General features: G+C 45.3%; 1 protein-coding gene across 2 annotated transcripts; it reads right to left on the reverse strand.

Annotated features, from left to right (window-relative positions):
• Window positions 1–753: 753 nt before the first annotated feature.
• LOC311504427 (atlastin-2) lies at window positions 754–18,608 on the reverse strand. Of its 2 annotated transcripts, none has more exons than XM_084567501.1 (13): window positions 18,450–18,608; window positions 8,506–8,792; window positions 7,567–7,701; window positions 7,357–7,461; window positions 6,568–6,618; window positions 6,158–6,214; window positions 5,563–5,655; window positions 5,289–5,427; window positions 5,012–5,139; window positions 4,878–4,934; window positions 4,621–4,692; window positions 4,100–4,531; window positions 754–2,332 (listed from the first exon to the last, which is right to left on the reverse strand). In XM_084567501.1, the coding sequence occupies exons 1-13, from the start codon at window positions 18,508–18,510 to the stop codon at window positions 2,222–2,224; spliced, it is 1,728 nt and encodes a 575-aa protein (XP_084423627.1). In that variant the 5' UTR covers window positions 18,511–18,608; the 3' UTR covers window positions 754–2,221. The 2 variants fall into 2 exon arrangements, with proteins under 2 accessions (XP_084423627.1, XP_084423628.1); XM_084567502.1 differs by lacking the exon at window positions 18,450–18,608 and adding an exon at window positions 10,055–11,438.
• Window positions 18,609–19,053: the final 445 nt, after the last annotated feature.

The raw sequence follows: 19,053 nt of genomic DNA on the forward strand, positions 1-19,053 counted from the left end.
GGTCACACGTTGTGTTCTGCTGCCATCTTGTGGTTCCACTGTTCCACTGCCTCGTGCTGAGCTGCTGTCTGGACGGGTTCCTCTGAAGGACTCATGTGGAGAACAGACTCGTCCTGAGGCTCTAGTCCCATCAGGTCCAGTTCTGTCTGAAGGGACACCGTTCATGAAACATAGACCCTAAGACACGAGGGACAGTTATGAATGATGTGAATCCATTAATGACTCTTCTCAGTCTGGTTCTGGTTCTGATCGTCCTAGATGTTTGAGACCAGGGTGAGACGAGTCCTTCAGTCCATTTGTCCTGAGGCATGGTGAGCTGGACAGGTCTAGAGACAGGACCCCCCCCCCAGCAGGACCTCCTTCACCAGCTCCACAGAGTCCCCCCCCCCCCCCCAGGTCAATAAGAGCTGAATGTCCTCCTCCTGTCGTCCACAGCCATCTCCTCAGTCTTTGGGTTGTTGTCTCTGCTCCACCCCGTCCCTCTAGGAGGACTCGTCCCCTCCAGTGGGGGGTGCTGTACTCTTGTAATTTATTTTTATTTGTGGTTCTGTTGTGTTTTATGTTCTACTGAGCTACTGTGAACACGTCAGGTGGTCATAATGTTATGTCTGATCAGTGTAGTAGTTCATTGATCCAGTGGATTATTACCTTAACTCATTCATGGCCTTCTGTAGACCTGGTCCTGTGTAGACCACGGGTCCAGACTGACTGAAAGAAGAGAGCAGGACGATGCCGTGTGTTGTAGGAGTTTGGTTTAATATTATATTGAAAAATAAATTAACGAAAATAACTTTAAATGCAACAGAAAGACAAAAAGAAAAGATCCAGATTAGAAACATTCTTGGCCAGCGAGGGGGGGGGGGGGGGGGTCACGGTGCTCATGGAAGATTAAATTTACAAATATAGATATAAAAAAAGGAATTTATTAGACATATCCACAAATCACAAAAGCATTCCTACATCCAGTGAGCTGAACACGGCCTGCCACCCTGACGCTGAACCTCAGCTACAAAAAAGGTCTAGAAAAGTTCTATTTATATATGTATAGAGTTCATACACATGCCCTGTGAGAGGAGAACTACACGACTGTACAACAGCAAAGAGCACTGAGTGGTGACGCTGTGGATGGAATGATGATGGGGTGACCTTTGACCTCCAGGACAACGTGAGGAATGAACCGTTCGTCCAAGTCAGACAGAGACATGGAGACAGGACTCGTCTCTTTAGTGTTTGACTCAACAGCTTCTGGTGCTTTAAAGAGGAAGAGGAGGAGGAGGAGGAAGAGGAGGAGGAATAACACTGGAGTTAAAACAGAATTAAGATGATGTACTGGTCTCAGCTGATCTGGGCTGGAGGAGACGGTGGCAGTAAAGATTAAACATTGATCAACATTTTATTCCTTCAGCCTTTAAAAGTTAAATCTAAAATCACTAAACTAAAAGGAAACACTGAACGTCCTGATCCGTTCTAAACCGACGACCTTAAATTAACCATGATGTGATCTGAAGACAGACCCGGTCATCTGAGTCGGTCCAGACTGGATTCAGATTCTGCTGCTTCCTGGAGTCAGACTCCTGGAAGCTCAGTGTTCAGACATGGTCACGACTACACAGCATCAGATTTATATTTAAAACATCTAAACCTAATCTATGTCCATGAGGAGGACACAGGAGGACACAGGAGGACACAGGAGGACTGTTAGAGTCTGCAGACCCTGATTTAAACGATGCTTTAGTCTGGTTCTGGTTCTGGTTCTGGTTGTGGGTCAGTAGGAGGTGAGGTCCTGCCAGTCCGCTCAGTCTGAGCCTCTACGAGTAAAGCTGTAAACTTTGGTTGAACGAGGCCGCCCAGCGACACAAACCTGACGAAGATGAGGAGGAGGAGGAGGAGGAGGAGGAGCAGCAGCTGTGGTCATGCTCTTCATCCATACATTCACATAAACGGGAATCACTAAGGTGGAGTGGTTACTCCTGTGATGACGGGATAATGGCCCCTCCCACCAATAAATACTGTAACCCCGCCCACTTACAAAGAATTAAATACATCAAAGCGCTTCGTCCAGATCCAGGTCTACAGCGAGTCCTGCGGCCTACAGCCGCAACTACAACCGTCCTTCCAGACGCCACCGCAGAGACGCCAGAGCAGAGACGCCAGAGCAGAGACGCCAGAGCAGAGACGCCAGAGCAGAGACGCCACCGCAGAGACGCCAGAGCGGCGGCCGCTAGTTCTTCTTCTTGACGTTGTTGTTGGACGCCAGTCTGGGACGCGGCACCGGGATCAGGCCCCCCAGCGGGACTCGACTCCGAGCCACCTCGAAGAGTTTGGATAAAATCTGGAGGAAGAGGAAGAGGAAGAGGAGCAGTGGGTCAGTTACTGACACATGACTCTGATCCATTCCTTTATGTAGACCAGAACCCAGACGGGTCGTCACGACCTGGGGTCACGACCTGGGGTCAGCTGTTACCACATCATAATACTAATAATACTAAGTCCTCTTCTAGTAAACCAACACATGTACTACTCCACCAGTACTTTAAGGTGCTCACCTTTCGTGGAGTCCTCTGGAAGCAGTGAGGGACACAATACACAGGGTTTAGTAGTAGTAGTAGTAGTAGCAGTAGTAGCAGTAGTTGAAGCAGAAGAAGTAGTAGCAGTAGTAGTAGTAGTAGCAGTAGCAGTAGTAGTAGCAGTAGCAGTAGTTGAAGCAGAAGAAGTAGTAGCAGTAGTAGTAGTAGTAGTAGTAGCAGCAGTAGAAGCAGTAGTAGCAGTAGTAGCAGTAGTTGAAGCAGAAGAAGTAGTAGCAGTAGTAGTAGCAGTAGTAGTAGTAGTAGCAGTAGCAGTAGTAGTAGTTGAAGCAGAAGAAGTAGTAGCAGTAATAGTAGCAGTAGCAGTTGAAGCAGAAGAAGTAGTAGTAGTAGTAGTAGTAGTAGTAGAAGAAGTAGTACTAGTAGTAGTGGTAGTAGCAGAAGAAGTAGTACTAGTAGTAGTAGTGGTAGTAGCAGAAGAAGTAGTAGTAGTAGTAGTAGTAGTTGTTGAAGCAGAAGTAGTAGTAGTAGTAGTAGTAGTAGTAGTAGTAGTAGAAGTAGTTGAAGCAGAAGTAGTAGTAGTAGTAGTGGTAGTAGCAGAAGAAGTAGCAGTAGTAGTAGTAGTAGAAGAAGTAGAAAAGGAAGTAGTAGTAGTAGAAATAGTAGTAAAGTAGTAGAAGCAGTACTAGTAGCAGAAGAAGTAGTAGTAGTAGTTGTTGAAGCAGAAGTAGTAGTAGTAGTAGCAGTAGCAGAAGAAGTAGTAGTAGAAGTAGTAGTAGTAGTAGTAGTAGTAATGGTAGTAGCAGAAGAAGTAGTAGTAGTAGAAGTAGAACAGGAAGTAGTAGTAGCAGAAGAAGTAGTAGTAGTAGCAGTAGTAGAAGTAGAAAAGGAAGTAGTAGTAGTAGAAATAGTAGTAAAGTAGTAGAAGCAGTAGTAGCAGAAGAAGTAGTAGTAGAAGTAGTTGAAGCAGAAGTAGTTGTAGTAGTAGTAGTAGTAGTAGTAGTTGAAGCAGAAGTAGTAGTAGTTGAAGCAGAAGTAGTAGTAGTAGTAGCAGTAGTAGCAGTTTTAAAATGAACGATGTGACATTAAAGTGAATTTAACATATTATCTGTCGTCAGAGGATCAGACGCCAGATTTAATCAAAGCTCCAGCTGTTAACAGATCATTAACAGACTGTTGTACATTTATCTATCTATAAATCAAGAAGCGTCTGTGTGTGTGTGTGTGTGTGTGTGTGTGTGTGTGTGTGTGTGTGTCTGTGGCACGCATATCTAGCGAACCGTTGGCCCGATTGATTTGAAACTGGGCAGGTGTCTCGCTACGGGCACGAAGATGTGCACTGCTAAGTTTGACGTTGTTTGGATAAGAAATGTAAAATATATCGGTAAAATAGGTTTTCTCCGCTCTAATATTTCCACTACTCCTCATACACAGCACCTGTAGGCTCCCACTATAGGAATACATACTTCCCACGGGCACTGCACTAGTAAGAATAAATTAATTAAATAAAGATGCTGTTTGAACTGATTCTCTAATAATAATAATAATAATAATGCTAATGATTTCCCTCTCACCTGTTCCCACAGGGTTTCAGCCACCTTATCGATGGCTCCTCCCACTTCACGAAACTCTCCAGAGTATTTGACGTAGGCCCAGATGCAGAGCGCCGTCAGAGCCACGCCCATCACCAGGTTACACAGCGTGGCCACCGAGCTGATGCCCACGAAGCCGGTGACCAGCGACGCCACGTACATGACGAACATGACGACGAAGAGCGTGGCGGGCGTCCGCGCGGCGTAGAAGATGTTCTTGCCGTCGTTGTGCTTGCTGAAGTTGGCGTAGGCCTCGTCCAGCTCCACCTCCAGCTGCTCCTGGTAGCGCCGGCAGAAATCCTCGCCGCCCATCTTCTTGACGGAGCGGAAGTGTCGCACGGACGCCTGACGGAGCTCCAGGTGGCGGCGCTCCAGCTCGGCGGGGGAGATGTAGGGTTTGTCTCCGCCGCAGACCTGAGACCAGGACACGGGTTCAGATTAATAAACCGTCCTGTCCTCTGACGTCAGACCAGGTCATCCAGACCGTCACCGCCGCGTCTTACCTGCTCCATGCTCTTGTTGTACACGTCTTTGGCTCCAGCTACAGCCGCAAGGTTATTAGCTTCAGCTGTTGCCTAGGTAACGGAGGACAAGACATTCAGTGAGGCAGTCTGTAGAGGTCTGCTGCTGACAGGAGGACTACATGATGTATTAACTCAGGTTAACACGAAGAATCTGAAGCAGCGAAGAAGAAGAAGATGATGAAGGTGATGATGAACACATTAATGAGCTGAGGAGCTCCTCTATGAGCTGAACTCACCTGCAGCATTGACTTGGGGTGAGGAAGCTCCTCCCCCTGGTAGATCTTCATGTAGGCCTGTAAACACAACGTGTTCAGTCTAGAATCATTTCACATCATTTTCCTCAGACGTCAACGTTTTTAACTCCTCTCACTTTGAAGTAGTGCAGCAGGTCTCTGCAGGTGATTTTAACTCCTCCGATCTCTTTCTCCACCAGGTTTTCTGGAGCCAGCAGCACAGGGACCAGGTTCACCAGCTCCTTCTTAAAGTCATCGTCGATATCTGAGACAAACACAGACACACAGCTCCTCTAAATGAATGAAGCAGGTCTGCAGACGTAGATGGAGACCATCAGCTTAAAGCTCGTTGCTTCAGTGGATCCGTTCTTGTTGACCGGCTGACCACCTGCAGGTCCTGTGTTCACGTCTCACCTCTGAGCCGACCATCAAAGTGAGGGTTGGTGGCCACCTTGAGGCCGGGGTGGGGCAGCAGGAAGCAGCCGATGTTGGAGAAGCAGGAGTGGATGTGTTTCCTGACGTTCTGCAGCTCCTCGTGTTGGTTCTGCTTCACCTGAACACAGAACAAATAAAACAGGTCAACTCCATGCAGCTTTGACTCAGAGCTATGCTAGCAGTCCAAGCTGCTGCACAGCTCATGATCTCTGCTCTGAGGTGTGACGTTTAATCAGAGAGAGATGAAACTCACCTGCAGTCGTTTCTCCAAGAAGCTCAGTCCTCCCTCCAGACCATAAGGATGTTCGTAGGGGTAACTCCAGTCTCGGATCAGGAACATCAGCGTCTAAAAAGAAGGACACATTTAAAGTCAACAGTGAGGAAACTCATCAAGCAGAGCGGTTAATACTTTAGCCCAGTAGGGGGCAGCAGATGATGTGGTTGCTCATAAAACTGAACCTGGTCTGACTGGAGCTGAGCCGCTGAATATCTGGATCATTACAGTGACGTTAGTCTGGTTGTTGTGTCAGAAAAGAAAGAAACTCTGGAGCAGATGCTAACCACAATGCTAATCACTAGCATGTCAGCGCTGGTTTCCAGTGCATCACTAGCAGATTGTTTCTGCACATACAGACCTAAAGGAGGTCAGCATCACAGCATGGAGGGCGTGGGTTCTAACCAGCTGAAGGTTGTTAGCTTAATGTGTGAACGGTGACAGAACAGGCAAAGACGAGGTTTATTGAGATAGTTCAGTTAGAAGCCTCGTTTATCCTCCTACGACCGACTCTCACCTCACAAGTCAAACGTTTTCTATGAAAATCAAAGAGAATAAAAGAATAAACATGAACCTGGAAGGGCTTCTCATAGACCTCCTCCAGGGCGAGTCGTCCATACTCAGTGAAGAGCTGCAGAGAGGGAGAACACAAACATTCAGTTAACGCTGCTTAGAGAAACAAGCTGATGTTCACTGTTACATGTCATCTACATCAAGAATCACAGAGAAGTCCAGCGGCACTGTGTGGGCATTAAACGCCTCATTCAGACCGGACCATATAAAACCTAATCAGCTGATGTGCAGTTAGGACCAAAGATGGAAGAGATCTGTCTGATATCAGTCTGAGCTGCTTCCTGCTGGGTTCAGTCCAGGAGTTAATCCTCAGCTCTGAAGCTGCTGTAAATATGTTGGGTTCAAATGTAAACCTGAAGCTACTGGGCCAAGAGGGACAGTGAGACCAGGTAGGTCTGACTGAGGACTGACCTGGAGGTGCTGGAGGTCGTCCTCCTGGACGTTCTGAGACAGATTGTACACCTGAAACACAAACCAAGACCTGTGAGTGTTTATCACAGGAGCTTCATCGTTCACCTCAACAAACATCTACGTTTTACTTCATCTACATAAAGAGACGTTCAGTGGACATTCACACGAGTCCTGAAAGTAGAGAACCCAACCAAACACAGGAAACATTTAACTCTTTGTTATGCATGAATATTAATCATCTGTGTTAAAGTCAGTGAAGCCTCGTTTCCAGTATCTGCTGATCTGTCGTCCTCCCACAAACATGTGAAGATCAGACTGAGACAAATCCCTGATTGACTGGAACTGAACCAGGAACTGAACCAGGAACTAAACCAGGAACTGAAGCAGGAACTGAAGCAGGAACTGAAGCAGGAACTGAACCAGGAACTAAACCTGGAACTGAACCAGGAACTGAACCAGGAACTGAACCAGGAACTGAACCACACCCGAGTCTCATTACGTTGATGGAAACACTTCTGAACACATGGACTCTGATTGGATCCTAGAGGAGCTCCTCTCTGATATGTAATATTGGCTCATTTTACAGATGGAGATAAACAAACACATAAGTATAAAGTTTGTGTTTCTTTGGGTTCTCTTCTTCTTCTTCCTTCATGACTGTGTTGAATCATTTTTATGTAGAGAAGATGTGAATACATTGAAGCAGCTCTGACTGAATGAGCTCTTCATGTTACAGGCTGATTAATAAAAGCCGTCAGTTATTCCTGGGGACCTGAGCACACATCAGACCTGGACAGAGCTGGTCATGGTGCTGAGGGCAAACAGTGTGGCGCAGTCTTTGATGGTCGACTGGCTGTCAAACGCCCCCTGTGTGTCGATGAGTAGAACTGCAACCTGCAATAACAAACACAATCCTTTCAGTCCAGGAGCTCCTGATGCCGTTAGATTATTACGTCTGGGGGACGACGTGAGCGCAGCCTCACTGTCCTATGAGCTGACCTGGCTGCCATCTGGTTTCTCCACCACAAACACCTCGCTCCAGGCCAGGATGCCCGTGGTCTCCCTCTCACAGCCGCCCCGCCAGGTGAAGCCGGTCAGAGGTTCTTCCTCGCCACCGATCCACGAACGGGACGACTGAAAATAACAAGAGGAAAGATTACTTCACCATCTACACCGTCTCTGTTCAATATCGTCTAGAGTCAAAGCCAGAATGAAAGGACCGGGAGGTTCTACAGGACCGGGAGGTTCTACAGGCCTGGGAGGTTCTACAGGACCGGGAGGTTCTACAGGCCTCAGGTCAGCTCCATGGATTCTCTCTGCTACGACTTTACAATGAGTTAAAGGAACTGAACCCCAGTACTGACAGGAGAACAGCACAGGTAGGAAGTTTCAGATGGATCCAGTATGTCCATAAATCAATCCTGACTGATAAACGTGATGACAGAGCTTCAGCGTGGTCCATGAAAACTAAAAGATGTAATTCTCTAAACCTGTTCAGACCAGAGTAGGAGCTGTGTGGACAGGAACCCCAGCATGACCTGACCTGGGGCTTACGCTATGTATAAAGATGCCTTTATGTGGAATAAGCAGCAGAGGCCCAGCCACAGAGCTGGCATTGTGTTGGCTTAAAATCCTCTTTACAGCACCATGAAACCCTCCAGAACGTTCCTCTGTGCTCGCTGTAGATTAACACACACACAGGTCGATTCAGAGAACACACACGCACACACACGCACTCACGCACAGGTAACAATCACCTACACCTGAGCTCATCAGCTGACGGTCACCTGATGGACAGAGACAAAGAAAAACAAGGACAAAAGAGCATCGCAACAGAAACAAAGTACAGCACGAGGGCCGAACCAACAGTGATGACTGACTCCATAGCACCATGCTCTGTCAGGTTACATCTACAGGAGCCTTCAGGTGAGAACACACCTGCTTGTACATGTAGCGCAGCATGAAGTCCAGCAGGAAGGACTTGCCCTTGCGGAACGCTCCGGCGACGGAGACGACGACCACGTGGAGGTCCTGCACGTCTTCCTGCAGCAGCAGCCGCTCCAGCGCCGCCTCCTGCAGAGAAAACGAGTGCTCCTCTTCATCCGCCACCACGATTTGCACCGGGCGGGCCACACCCACCTCCTCCTCCTCTTCCTCCTCCAGCAGGTTGTCCTCCTCCTCTTTACGACTCATTTGAGAGGTGTCAGATTTAATCCTGTGGCCACCTGACGGAAAAGAAATGAGGTTAAATCAGTGTTTTGATACCAGACCTTCTCTGATGCTGATGTACATGTATCAGTCAGGGAGGTCCTGGTCGGTGTCAGGGCGGATCCAGACTGGATCAGGCTTCAGCGACGTCAAATCTTCTATAGTTCATTATTATCATCGTTATTTGCCATAAACCAAACTCTGTCTCTGCAGCAGAACATGATGGAGTCCAGTCAACAAACTGCTGCACTCGGCTCCATGGCAGTGAGACGTACAAGACCCAGCAGTGAATGATGAAGGCTCTCTAGATCATAGAAGTAAACTCTCATTACAACCATTCAGTCTCTATATAAAGACGTCTATCACCACTGTGTTATAACTAGACTGATCAACACATGACGACATGCACATTAAAACATTCAATCCTCTCTAGAGATGACACCGTGTCGTCTGACCTCGTCCAGTTACTGGAGCTTCACAGGAGTTCAGCCGAGAGGAAAGATAAGGGGACCCGTTGCTATTATGGGATGGCAGTCCTGGCTGGCTGGAGGTTTACAGTAAATAGACCGAGCCATCGGTCAGTGTGGACTTGTGTCTGTCAGCTCTCCTTGTACGGCAGCAGCTACACTGATGTGTCAGGAGGACCAACGGGTGCTTTCATCCAACGGCTAACAGATGGTCGAGCTACTTATTAAATGGATCTATAAACTGACATGACTATGTTTGATGAAATGATTCTTTAAAATGGGCTGAATCTTCCCAACGAGAAACAGAAGTAGTAACGGATGCAGAGGAGAACTACTGGTTTAAAAAGAAAACATCAGTGAACAGGATCCAGATCAGAGCTACATGAAAGAAGTTCAACTAAACTTTGGCCATGACAAAGACAAACTGACCCGTTTGTTTCTAGGTCTCATAATAAGCTCATTAACACGTGTTGGTTAAAACGAGTCTTTATGTTAAAACGATTGAATTAGCAGAAGGAACCAACAAAGGCCTCTGTGACCAACACCATCAACAATCTGATCTAGTTCAAAGCTTTAAAGGTGTTGAACGTTAGAGAATCCATCACTTTATTATTTATGGTTTATCATGTGGTTCAGTTAGAGATATTAAACACAAGCACATTTTTAAAAAGCCAACACATGAATCTTGTGTTAATAATTAAATTATAGTGAAGTTATTTAATATTAAATATTGATCTATTCTACATGTTAGCAGGACTTCATCTATCTGTTCCTCCTAACGGTCCCTAGTCAGACGCAGTAATACGAGTTACTGTTTGAGAATGAGAGCGTGGGTCCGGTTCAGGGATTTAACCTTTGACCTGGAGGTAACGAGCCAGTGTTCACTCAGAGGCCGCTGCCATGTGACTCCACAGCCAACCCATTGAGCCAACCAAGCAGGAAGCCTGAGGCCTCATGGGAGGAAACACAACGTCTTCATTCAGGTCAGTGATCAGTGTGGTCGGGCCATGTGAGCTCTCTGCAGACAGCAACACAAACTGATTCACATTCAGCGCATCAACGAGGCTCAGACGTACAGTTACATCCAGACAGAGTCATTAAAGGTGTGTGCTGAAACACGTTGATCATCTCTTCATCAGTAAAGCAGGTAGTTGATGCCTTTAATGTGGAACCAGTTTGTATGAGCCAGCGTCGTGTGGAGGAGTGAAGCAGGACATCCCTGGGCTGTAGATCAAGTCTCGTACCACGGGAACCTCAGAGGAGGCAGAACATACATGATGTACTGAAGCTGTGGACAGATTAAACTACTGAGTAACCGCTGACACTTTAAATGACTCAGGATCTGATCAGTTTCACGCTTCAGTTTTATTTAGGAAGCAGCTGCTGAGGCTAATGGATGGACCACCGCTGTATCGGAACCACAGACAGGACTGGTTGTTGTTTGTCACCACGTGAAGACTTGGGCTGATGACACGTCCTGGACCAAGCTGGGACATGTCACTGAAAACACACACTAAGACCCTGTCTATACGTTAACCACATGTTGGTGTGTTTTTATGATGAACAGTCCGTGTAGTCATCCTGAATAACTTCCTCTGTTAATTCTTACTTAGACATTATTATTCAGCTGAATTAAGCTACAAGGACAAACGCTAATACGTCCTGCTGAGTAGGCGGCTCTTACTATGGACCAGGATGCATTGTGTGTTCATCTCCCACAGGGTCGGCCTAGGATCAACCTGTACCAGAACCACGGGATGTAAAGAGGATGGAGAACAGCTGCTCACAGTAGAAGGAATGTGTTGGCATGGCCATGACTATGGCTATCAACCCCACGGAGCATGTATTTAACTGGCTGGAGACAAAACTGGAGTCAAACCCACAAACACAGCTGCAATGAAGGACGGGCAAAGAATCACAAAGCCTGGTGTTGGCTAGCATCATAGCTGATAAAACGTAGAACCAGAACCCTGGTTCTACCATGAAGGTCATCCTCTGTTAGTCAGTAACTAGTGTAATGTGGATGTGTGGTGAGGTGGTAGTAGTTGATCATCTAAACAGAATCCATGGAGTCCACTCAGTCAAAGGCTGCACCCAAACAACAACAACAAACACTGAACGTTTAAAAGAAGAGAAAAGTTTCCTGGAGACAGCGTCAAGGAGAAACATCTTCCAGAGAGGGTTAGGGAGTTTATGGCAGCGTTGGATGACCAGAACATTTCTGGAGTAGAGAACACAAGGTACCAGCTACCCTCTCCACACTACATTAACTTTGACTGAAAGATTTATTGGACTGAATCCAGTCCACTCTAGGAGAAGACAAGGAAGACAAGGACAGACTTTAGGACGCTACAGCGATCTTCAGATAACACCCGAAGATTGTTTAATCTAATTAGTGTTTATAGGAGTAGCCTCACCAAATCTAATTTGCCATTTATCATAGCCACCCTCGACGCTGAAAAAGCGTTCGACAGAGTAGAATGGACCTTCCTTTTTGCAACATTACAAAAATTTGGTTTCCCCTATTATTTTATCAATTGGATAGAAATTCTCTATAACTCACCACAGGCCTCAGTAATAACCAATGGAGTAATCTCCCAACCATTTCAGTTACAAAGGGGTACCCGACAAGGATGCCCCCTATCCCCAATTTTATTTGCTTTATTTATGGAACCCCTAGCAGCTGCCATTAGACAATGTGGAGGGATATCAGGAATAAGATCTGAGTCTTATCACCACAAAATAAGTCTTTATGCAGATGATATCTTATTATATATTACTAACCCCTCATCATCACTCCCACTGATTCACAAGTTGATAAAAGACTATGGCAATGTGTCAGGATATTCTATTAATTGGTCAAAATCCGAAATATTGTCGATATCAGACACAGCAGACTGGGTTTGGAAGGCTGAGGAGTGGAATCTCCCTTTTAAAGAACCTTCCAAAATAATCAAGTACCTCGGTATTCAAGTACCTACTAACCTAAATGATCTATTTAAGATCAACTATAATCCCCTTCTGCAGGATATTAAAGATAGCCTTGAAAGGTGGATTAAGTTGCCATTATCCCTACTCGGACGAGTTTCCATCATCAAAATGAATATCCTTCCGAGAGTAAATTATCTTTTTTCCATGATCCCTGTTACCCCTCCCCCTAAATGGTTCTCCTCCCTTAATAGCGCCATTACCAGATTTTACTGGAAAGGGGGTAAAGCACGAATCAGTTTAAGCTCACTTCAGAGGCCAAAACACAGTGGAGGACTTGGAGCCCCAAACTTTCATTATTATTTTTTATCACATCAGATCTTACAGGTATGCCATTGGATTAAGATTGACAATCCTCCTTGGATAGATATTGAAAATACATTAACTCAAGGGTTGAGATTGCAGAACCTTTTATTTATGGATAAAACCATTAAAAAATCTATAGGTTATGGTAGTTGCACAATCAACACATCATTACGAGCATGGTGGAAGACAAATGAAATCCTTAAGTCTAATTTCTCAGTTTCCACACACACTCCACTGTGGAACAACCACATGTTTCTTGTGAATAATAAACCCCTTCTAATGCCAATATGGAAGAGGGAAGGGGTAACAGAATTGGGGCATTTATTTAATAATGGATTCTTTATGTCCTTTAAGCAGATCCAAGAGAAATTTAACATCCCGAACCAGTGCTTCTTTGGATATATACAGTTACGGGAAGTGTTTAAGAAATATTTAAACATTAAGAGTTTCAACAATCTCAATTCCCCTTTATATGACAAACTGCGCAACCTAAAGCCAAAGAAAAAACTTTCACAAATTTACAAATTGTTAATATCTAACGAAGAAGCCCTGTCAATCCCCATACACAAATGGTCCAAGGACATAAAGAATCTGCCCAGAGACTTGAACTGGCAAAAAATATGTAACAACACATTCTCTATGTCGTGTAATTCTAAAGTTCAGTTGATCCAATATAAAGTCCTACATAGAGCTCATATAACTACAAAGCAACTCTATCAGATGGGCTTTAGTCCAGATAGTAAATGTCCACACTGTCCAGATTCTATTGATGATTATTTTCATGCTCTCTGGGACTGTATATGTATCAACTCCTTTTGGACAGAAGTGATAAAAATTTTATCTGAAATACTGAACTTTGACATCCCCTTATGTCCCATTATTGTACTCCTCGGCGATTTGTCTAATTTAGATGTCAATAAGACAGTTAAGCCTTTTATTTTGATTGCTTTTACCATTGCAAAAAAAACAATTTTATTAAACTGGAAAAACAGAGCTAAAATTTCTATAAATCAATGGCTCAATCTTTTAACCAATCACTCAAATCTAGAAAAGCTTACTGCATCTTTGAAAAACAATATGACAGCTTACGAAGGCTCATGGTCCCCCTTTTTGCAATATTTGCAACGCTGATTCCTCAGCTGATGAATGTTGAAACTACTATGTCTGCTTGTAATAATTGTGTACATGTTGCTGCTCAATACAGCTTGTTAAGCATAAGTAGTTCTGTGAACAGGTGAACTTTGTCTTGTCTATGTGTATGTTAATTGTTGTCACTGTATACCTGTGTGTCATTTAAATAAAAAAAAAAAAAAAAAAAAAAAAAAAAAAAAAAAAAAAAAAAAGGACGCTACAGGAGACCAACTCTAGGAGAAGACAAGGAAGACAAGGACAGACTTTAGGAAGCTACAGGAGACCAACTCTAGGAGAAGACAAGGAAGACAAGGACAGACTTTAGGAAGCTACAGGAGACCAACTCTAGGAGAAGACAAGGAAGACAAGGACAGACTTTAGGAAGCTACAGGAGACCAACTCTAGGAGAAGACAAGGAAGACAAGGACAGACTTTAGGAAGCTACAGGAGACCAACTCTAGGAGAAGACAAGGAAGACAAGGACAGACTTTAGGAAGCTACAGGAGACCAACTCTAGGAGAAGACAAGGAAGACAAGGACAGACTTTAGGACGCTACAGGAGACCAACTCTAGGAGAAGACAAGGAAGACAAGGACAGACTTTAGGACGCTACAGGAGACCAACTCTAGGAGAAGACAAGGTACCAGCTACCCTCTCCACACTACATTAACTTTGACTGAAAGATTTATTGGACTGAATCCCGACTATGAAAAGCTTGATCTCAGATCAGCTGATGTAAATGGACTGTTTAAGTTCTGTTGCCAGTAACACATTAATAACAGAGACCCAGTAGACTGGTCCCCTCTGTAGGACAGACCTGTACCTCCACAGAGAGGATCTGTCAGCCTTCTGACCTTAAAACAACGAACGGGACATGCCAGTGTTTGGACAGTTAAAGTGACTTGGGAGCTGGGAGTCTCTGTCGGGACCTCGTCTGCTGTTCACCAACAAGAACTCAACAAAACCTTTGAATGCCTTCGGGATCATGATCTGTGCTTTAACCAGTGATCCGGTTAATTCAATGTCCCAGTGTTCCCCAGTGTTCCCCAGTGTTCCCCAGTGTTCCCCAGTGTTCCCCAGTGTTCCCCAGTGTTCTCTGTGCAGCACATGAACAGCCTCCAGCTAAAAGGTTTCTCCTGCAGTTACAGTTCAAACCTCAAACCATTAGTCAACCAACAAGAACATTAAATAACATAACGGACTAAACCAAGTCAATCACAGACAGGACTCATCACCTGACCAGGTAGGAAGAACGAGGATTTAAAAGAGTGGGACTAACAAAAGTCTGTCAGTTGTGAAAGAGTTAAACATAATTAGTGGATATTTATTGTGCATTTAATAAAAACTAGACCTGAACCTGTTTGACTGGTTCTGTGCTTCAAGCTGAATATTCCTCTGAATGTTTATCATGAACATTAGTGGATCATTTGATATTTGTTCTCCTGCCTAGTACAGTGATGCCTTGGTATTGATGTTAGGTCTCTAATACTACAGTACTGGTACTATAACGTGTTCCTGCTGCCCAAGCAGGTTAGACGACAGTAGATCATTACACCTGTAGGCAGATCACATCAACTTGTTCAAATGTTTTAGAGTTGAACAGGATTGTGGGCAGATTACAATCTGGTCTGACTGCATCACAACAGACAGGATTAGTGAGCAGACCTCTGGCCTGAGGACACGTCTGATCGACGTCAGGGAGCCGCCACATGTAGGACGTAAACATTTAATCATAGTTAGTCCAGTAGACAGCTTCTCCTCGTCTGGTGGCAGCAGCCAACACTGTTCACTAGGGAGGCCATGATCAACCCTCACCCTGTACCTCCCAGCTGATCTTACATTAACAGACTTTCATCCCCTGGAGCCTCATAAAGGCTTTTATTATCTTACTTATTCTCCTGGATCACATGTTCACTGTGTGACTGGATTCAGTCCAGTGATTAGCGCAGCCAGAGCTAATGTAGCTCATAACTTAACAGGAAACATTTCTTTGTTGGAGTGTATTTTGTTTTTGGCAGCTGTGACTCTAGCCAACGAAAAAGAAGAAGACGTTCTGACGCTAGCAGGGACGTGATTTGGTTTATCACAGATCTGAAATTAATAACCAATAAAGATCAGCCTTGAAGCCAAAGTCTGGACCGGCACCGATACTGATCGGGACGTCCCTAGCAGTCTGGACCGGCACGGATACTGATCGGGACGTCCCTAGCAGTCTGGACCGGCACCGACACTGATCGGGACGTCCCTAGCAGTCTGGACCGGCACGGATACTGATCGGGACGTCCCTAGCAGTCTGGACCGGCACGGATACTGATCGGGACGTCCCTAGCAGTCTGGACCGGCACCGACACTGATCGGGACGTCCCTAGCAGTCTGGACCGGCACCGACACTGATCGGGACGTCCCTAGTAGTCTGGACCGGCACCGACACTGATCGGGACGTCCCTAGCAGTCTGGACCGGCACCGACACTGATCGGGACGTCCCTAGTAGTCTGGACCGGCACCGACACTGATCGGGACGTCCCTAGTAGTCACAGTTCAAGCCTTAAACTGGACATGTACGGTTGTAGTGACTCAGGAAGGAACCAGCAGGTCTCTGAGCACCAGTGAAGCAGCAGAGCAGTCAGAAGGAGAAGACGATCAGTTTACCAGTACTATTACATACAAGTCACATGACTACTGGTGTCTCAGCTTTTATAGTCTGCTCTATAATGTGTAGGCGGAGCTTCAGCAGCTGCAACAATAAAAACAGCAGCCAGACGCTCAGGTTAACTATTCACCCCGGAGGAACTTCATTACCTCCCGTCAGTTCTGGGGCAGACGTCAAACAACAACTGACAAAGAACTGATAAGACGGGAGGTTTCATCATCATCAGCTATGTTCACAGTGAATGACCCGACCCTGACCAGTCTGTGTCTGAACAAAACTAAGTCATACTGTGAGAGATAAATATACAGCTGCATCTGAATCAAGTGTGTAAACAGACACCAGAGTGTCGTAATGTTTGTGTTGATCCTAAATTATAGACCCAACACCAGCCTCAGTATTTGAGCTCTGGTCCCTGGTTGGTGGAGAGCGGATGGTTTCATAGCAGCGCTGCTTTCCCTCACATACCACAGACGACGGGTGGATGATACAGCTGCATGTCTCAACTAGAGTCAGAACAAACCACTGAAGTTAAAACATTCTCAACAACGTCTCTGAGTTAAGGACAGAACACATGAGGGACGTCCTGAACGGGATCAGAACCGATCAAAGGGTAAAACAACTTGACCAGGACATCCCTAAAATATAATGAACACGTTTCTGACTTAGGTCAACACTCAGTAAATAAGAACCTTTGTTGAACAAAGGAAAATATGTCATAAATCATGTTTAATTAAACGTTGATATATTAATAGAAAGAAATGGTTTAATTGCAGCTCTAGAATAATAAGTTAAACGTTAATAAGCTTCACCTCCCTGACACAGTACCTGACGCAGTACCTGACGCAGTACCTGACGCAGTACCTGACGCAGTACCTGACGCAGTACCTGACGCAGTACCAGCCTGGTATACTCGTGTATGAGGAAATACTACAGCCACTAAAAGGTTCATATTTAATCAGATAACGTCCACAGCTCTACCAGATTCCTTAGAAACAGTTTTTCTACTTCACAGAGCAGCTCAGTATGAACCACTACATATAACCAGTGGACCAGGAACCACAGCAGACGACCTTTTTCTTTTTACTTCTCTACCATCAAAGCTTTGATTTAAAACACAGCCACAGAGACTAAGGAGCCTTTAAAGCTATCAACTCACTTTAGCTCAAATAAAATGTGACAATGATGCAGAAGATGAATCAGGATTAAGTTCTAACAGAGGAACCTTTACCTGGAGAACCGTCTCAGAGAACAGAGGACACATCTGGTGAATAATAATAATTATTATTATAATAATTATTATTATTAGTGTTTAAAGGTTTGACAGGTATAAATGCACACTCATGGCTGATGCAGGATTTATTTCTACTGTGTTTTTTCAAATGCTGCTTTTTAAAATTGAATTAATTTTGAATCATTATTAATATATTTTATACTTTATATTGTTCAGCATTCATTGTGGCGAGTAAAGAAGGATTCTATTATACAAGCTAACATGTTTCCTTACAGAGCATATGACAATAAACATTTAAACGTTAAAAGCTGTTACTGTAAATCATCCCGTTACATATTTATTTATATATTTATATATTTATATATATCTGTATTAGTCTAGATGGATGTGTGCAGCATTTAAAGGAGCCTGCTGGTACACAGACCAGTCATTTAACAGCTTTAACCGATGCTACAACACAGTGTTAGCTCAGAGATGCTATTAGCTTCGTTAGCAGCTCGGCTAACAACAAACCCTGAGCGGCAGGTGAGGGCAGTGTGGCGGCTCAACAGACGCTCTGCCCGCCGCTGCTTCGTGACAACAGCCCGCGGGGGTAATACCCAGACCCGTCCACGGACCCCTCTCACACAGGGCCGTGTTTACAGTGGTGTGTTACCGGCCGGAGCCAGCGGGACGCTCGGAGTCGCGGGAGGATGCGAACCAACCGGGGGATGCGATAACTCGACGGAGCTGCGGTGTCACATCACAGCGTTTTATTGTCTATAAAAATAACAGCAACACAATAAACCACAGCGCGGCGGGAACAACAGGACCTTAAACACACCCCGCTGTTAGGTCCAGCCGGTCCCATCCCCCCAGCCCTGTGTCCTCTGTCCTCTGTCCTCTGTCCTCTGTCCTTACCTTCCCTGAAGATGCTGTTCTTGTGATTCCGCTGCTTCACCCTGCTCTCCTCCGCCGCCATCTTTCTTGACCTGCTGATAGCGGTGAGCCGCTCTGACGTCACAGAGCGCAGCGGGCTCCGCGCGGTCCTAAAATACGGGCGAGAAGCCCCGCCCCTGGCCACGCCCCCGCGTCTGCTAGCTGGCTAGTTCCTGGTTCCTGCCTGTGGTTCCTGGGCTTCTGAACAGATCAGCAACACCTGGCTGTTTTACCTTTGACCAGTGTAGCGAGAGCAAAGCCTCATGGGAACTGTAGTTAGTCTAGTAATCAGCCCACAGACTCTCCTCCGCCACACAGCTTTTAAAATAGTTTTTCTTGTCCCCAAGCAGCTTATATTTATTTTATTGTTATTTCAACATGTAAATATATAATCTCTGTAGTTCCTGTTTACGTTTGGACTTTATTGACTTTACTCTTCCAGTCGTGTTCACGTCCTCCATGGACAGTCTGGATGTTAAAACATTTATGGCACAGATTATTTATTATAACACATCTGACAGACAGACAGACAGACATTGTTTATGGGTGTTGACTCTGAGGAGGTTGACTGGACATTGTTTGCTGA

The sequence above is a fragment of the Chelon labrosus genome, assembly GCF_963514085.1.
Source record: "Chelon labrosus genome assembly, chromosome: 2".
Taxonomy (NCBI): Eukaryota; Metazoa; Chordata; class Actinopteri; order Mugiliformes; family Mugilidae; genus Chelon; species Chelon labrosus.

What these genes read in the sequence shown, in the direction of transcription:
- LOC311504427 (XM_084567501.1), bottom strand. Translation starts at nt 18,510, where the DNA reads ATGGCGGCGGAGGAGAGCAGGGTGAAGCAGCGGAATCACAAGAACAGC. An exon ending in TGCGCTACATGTACAAGCAG is followed by an intron (nt 7,702 to 8,505) that starts GTGTGTTCTCAC and finishes TGTTATTTTCAG; the next exon opens with TCGTCCCGTTCGTGGATCGG. An exon ending in TCTTGGAGAAACGACTGCAG is followed by an intron (nt 5,428 to 5,562) that starts GTGAGTTTCATC and finishes TTCTGTGTTCAG; the next exon opens with GTGAAGCAGAACCAACACGA.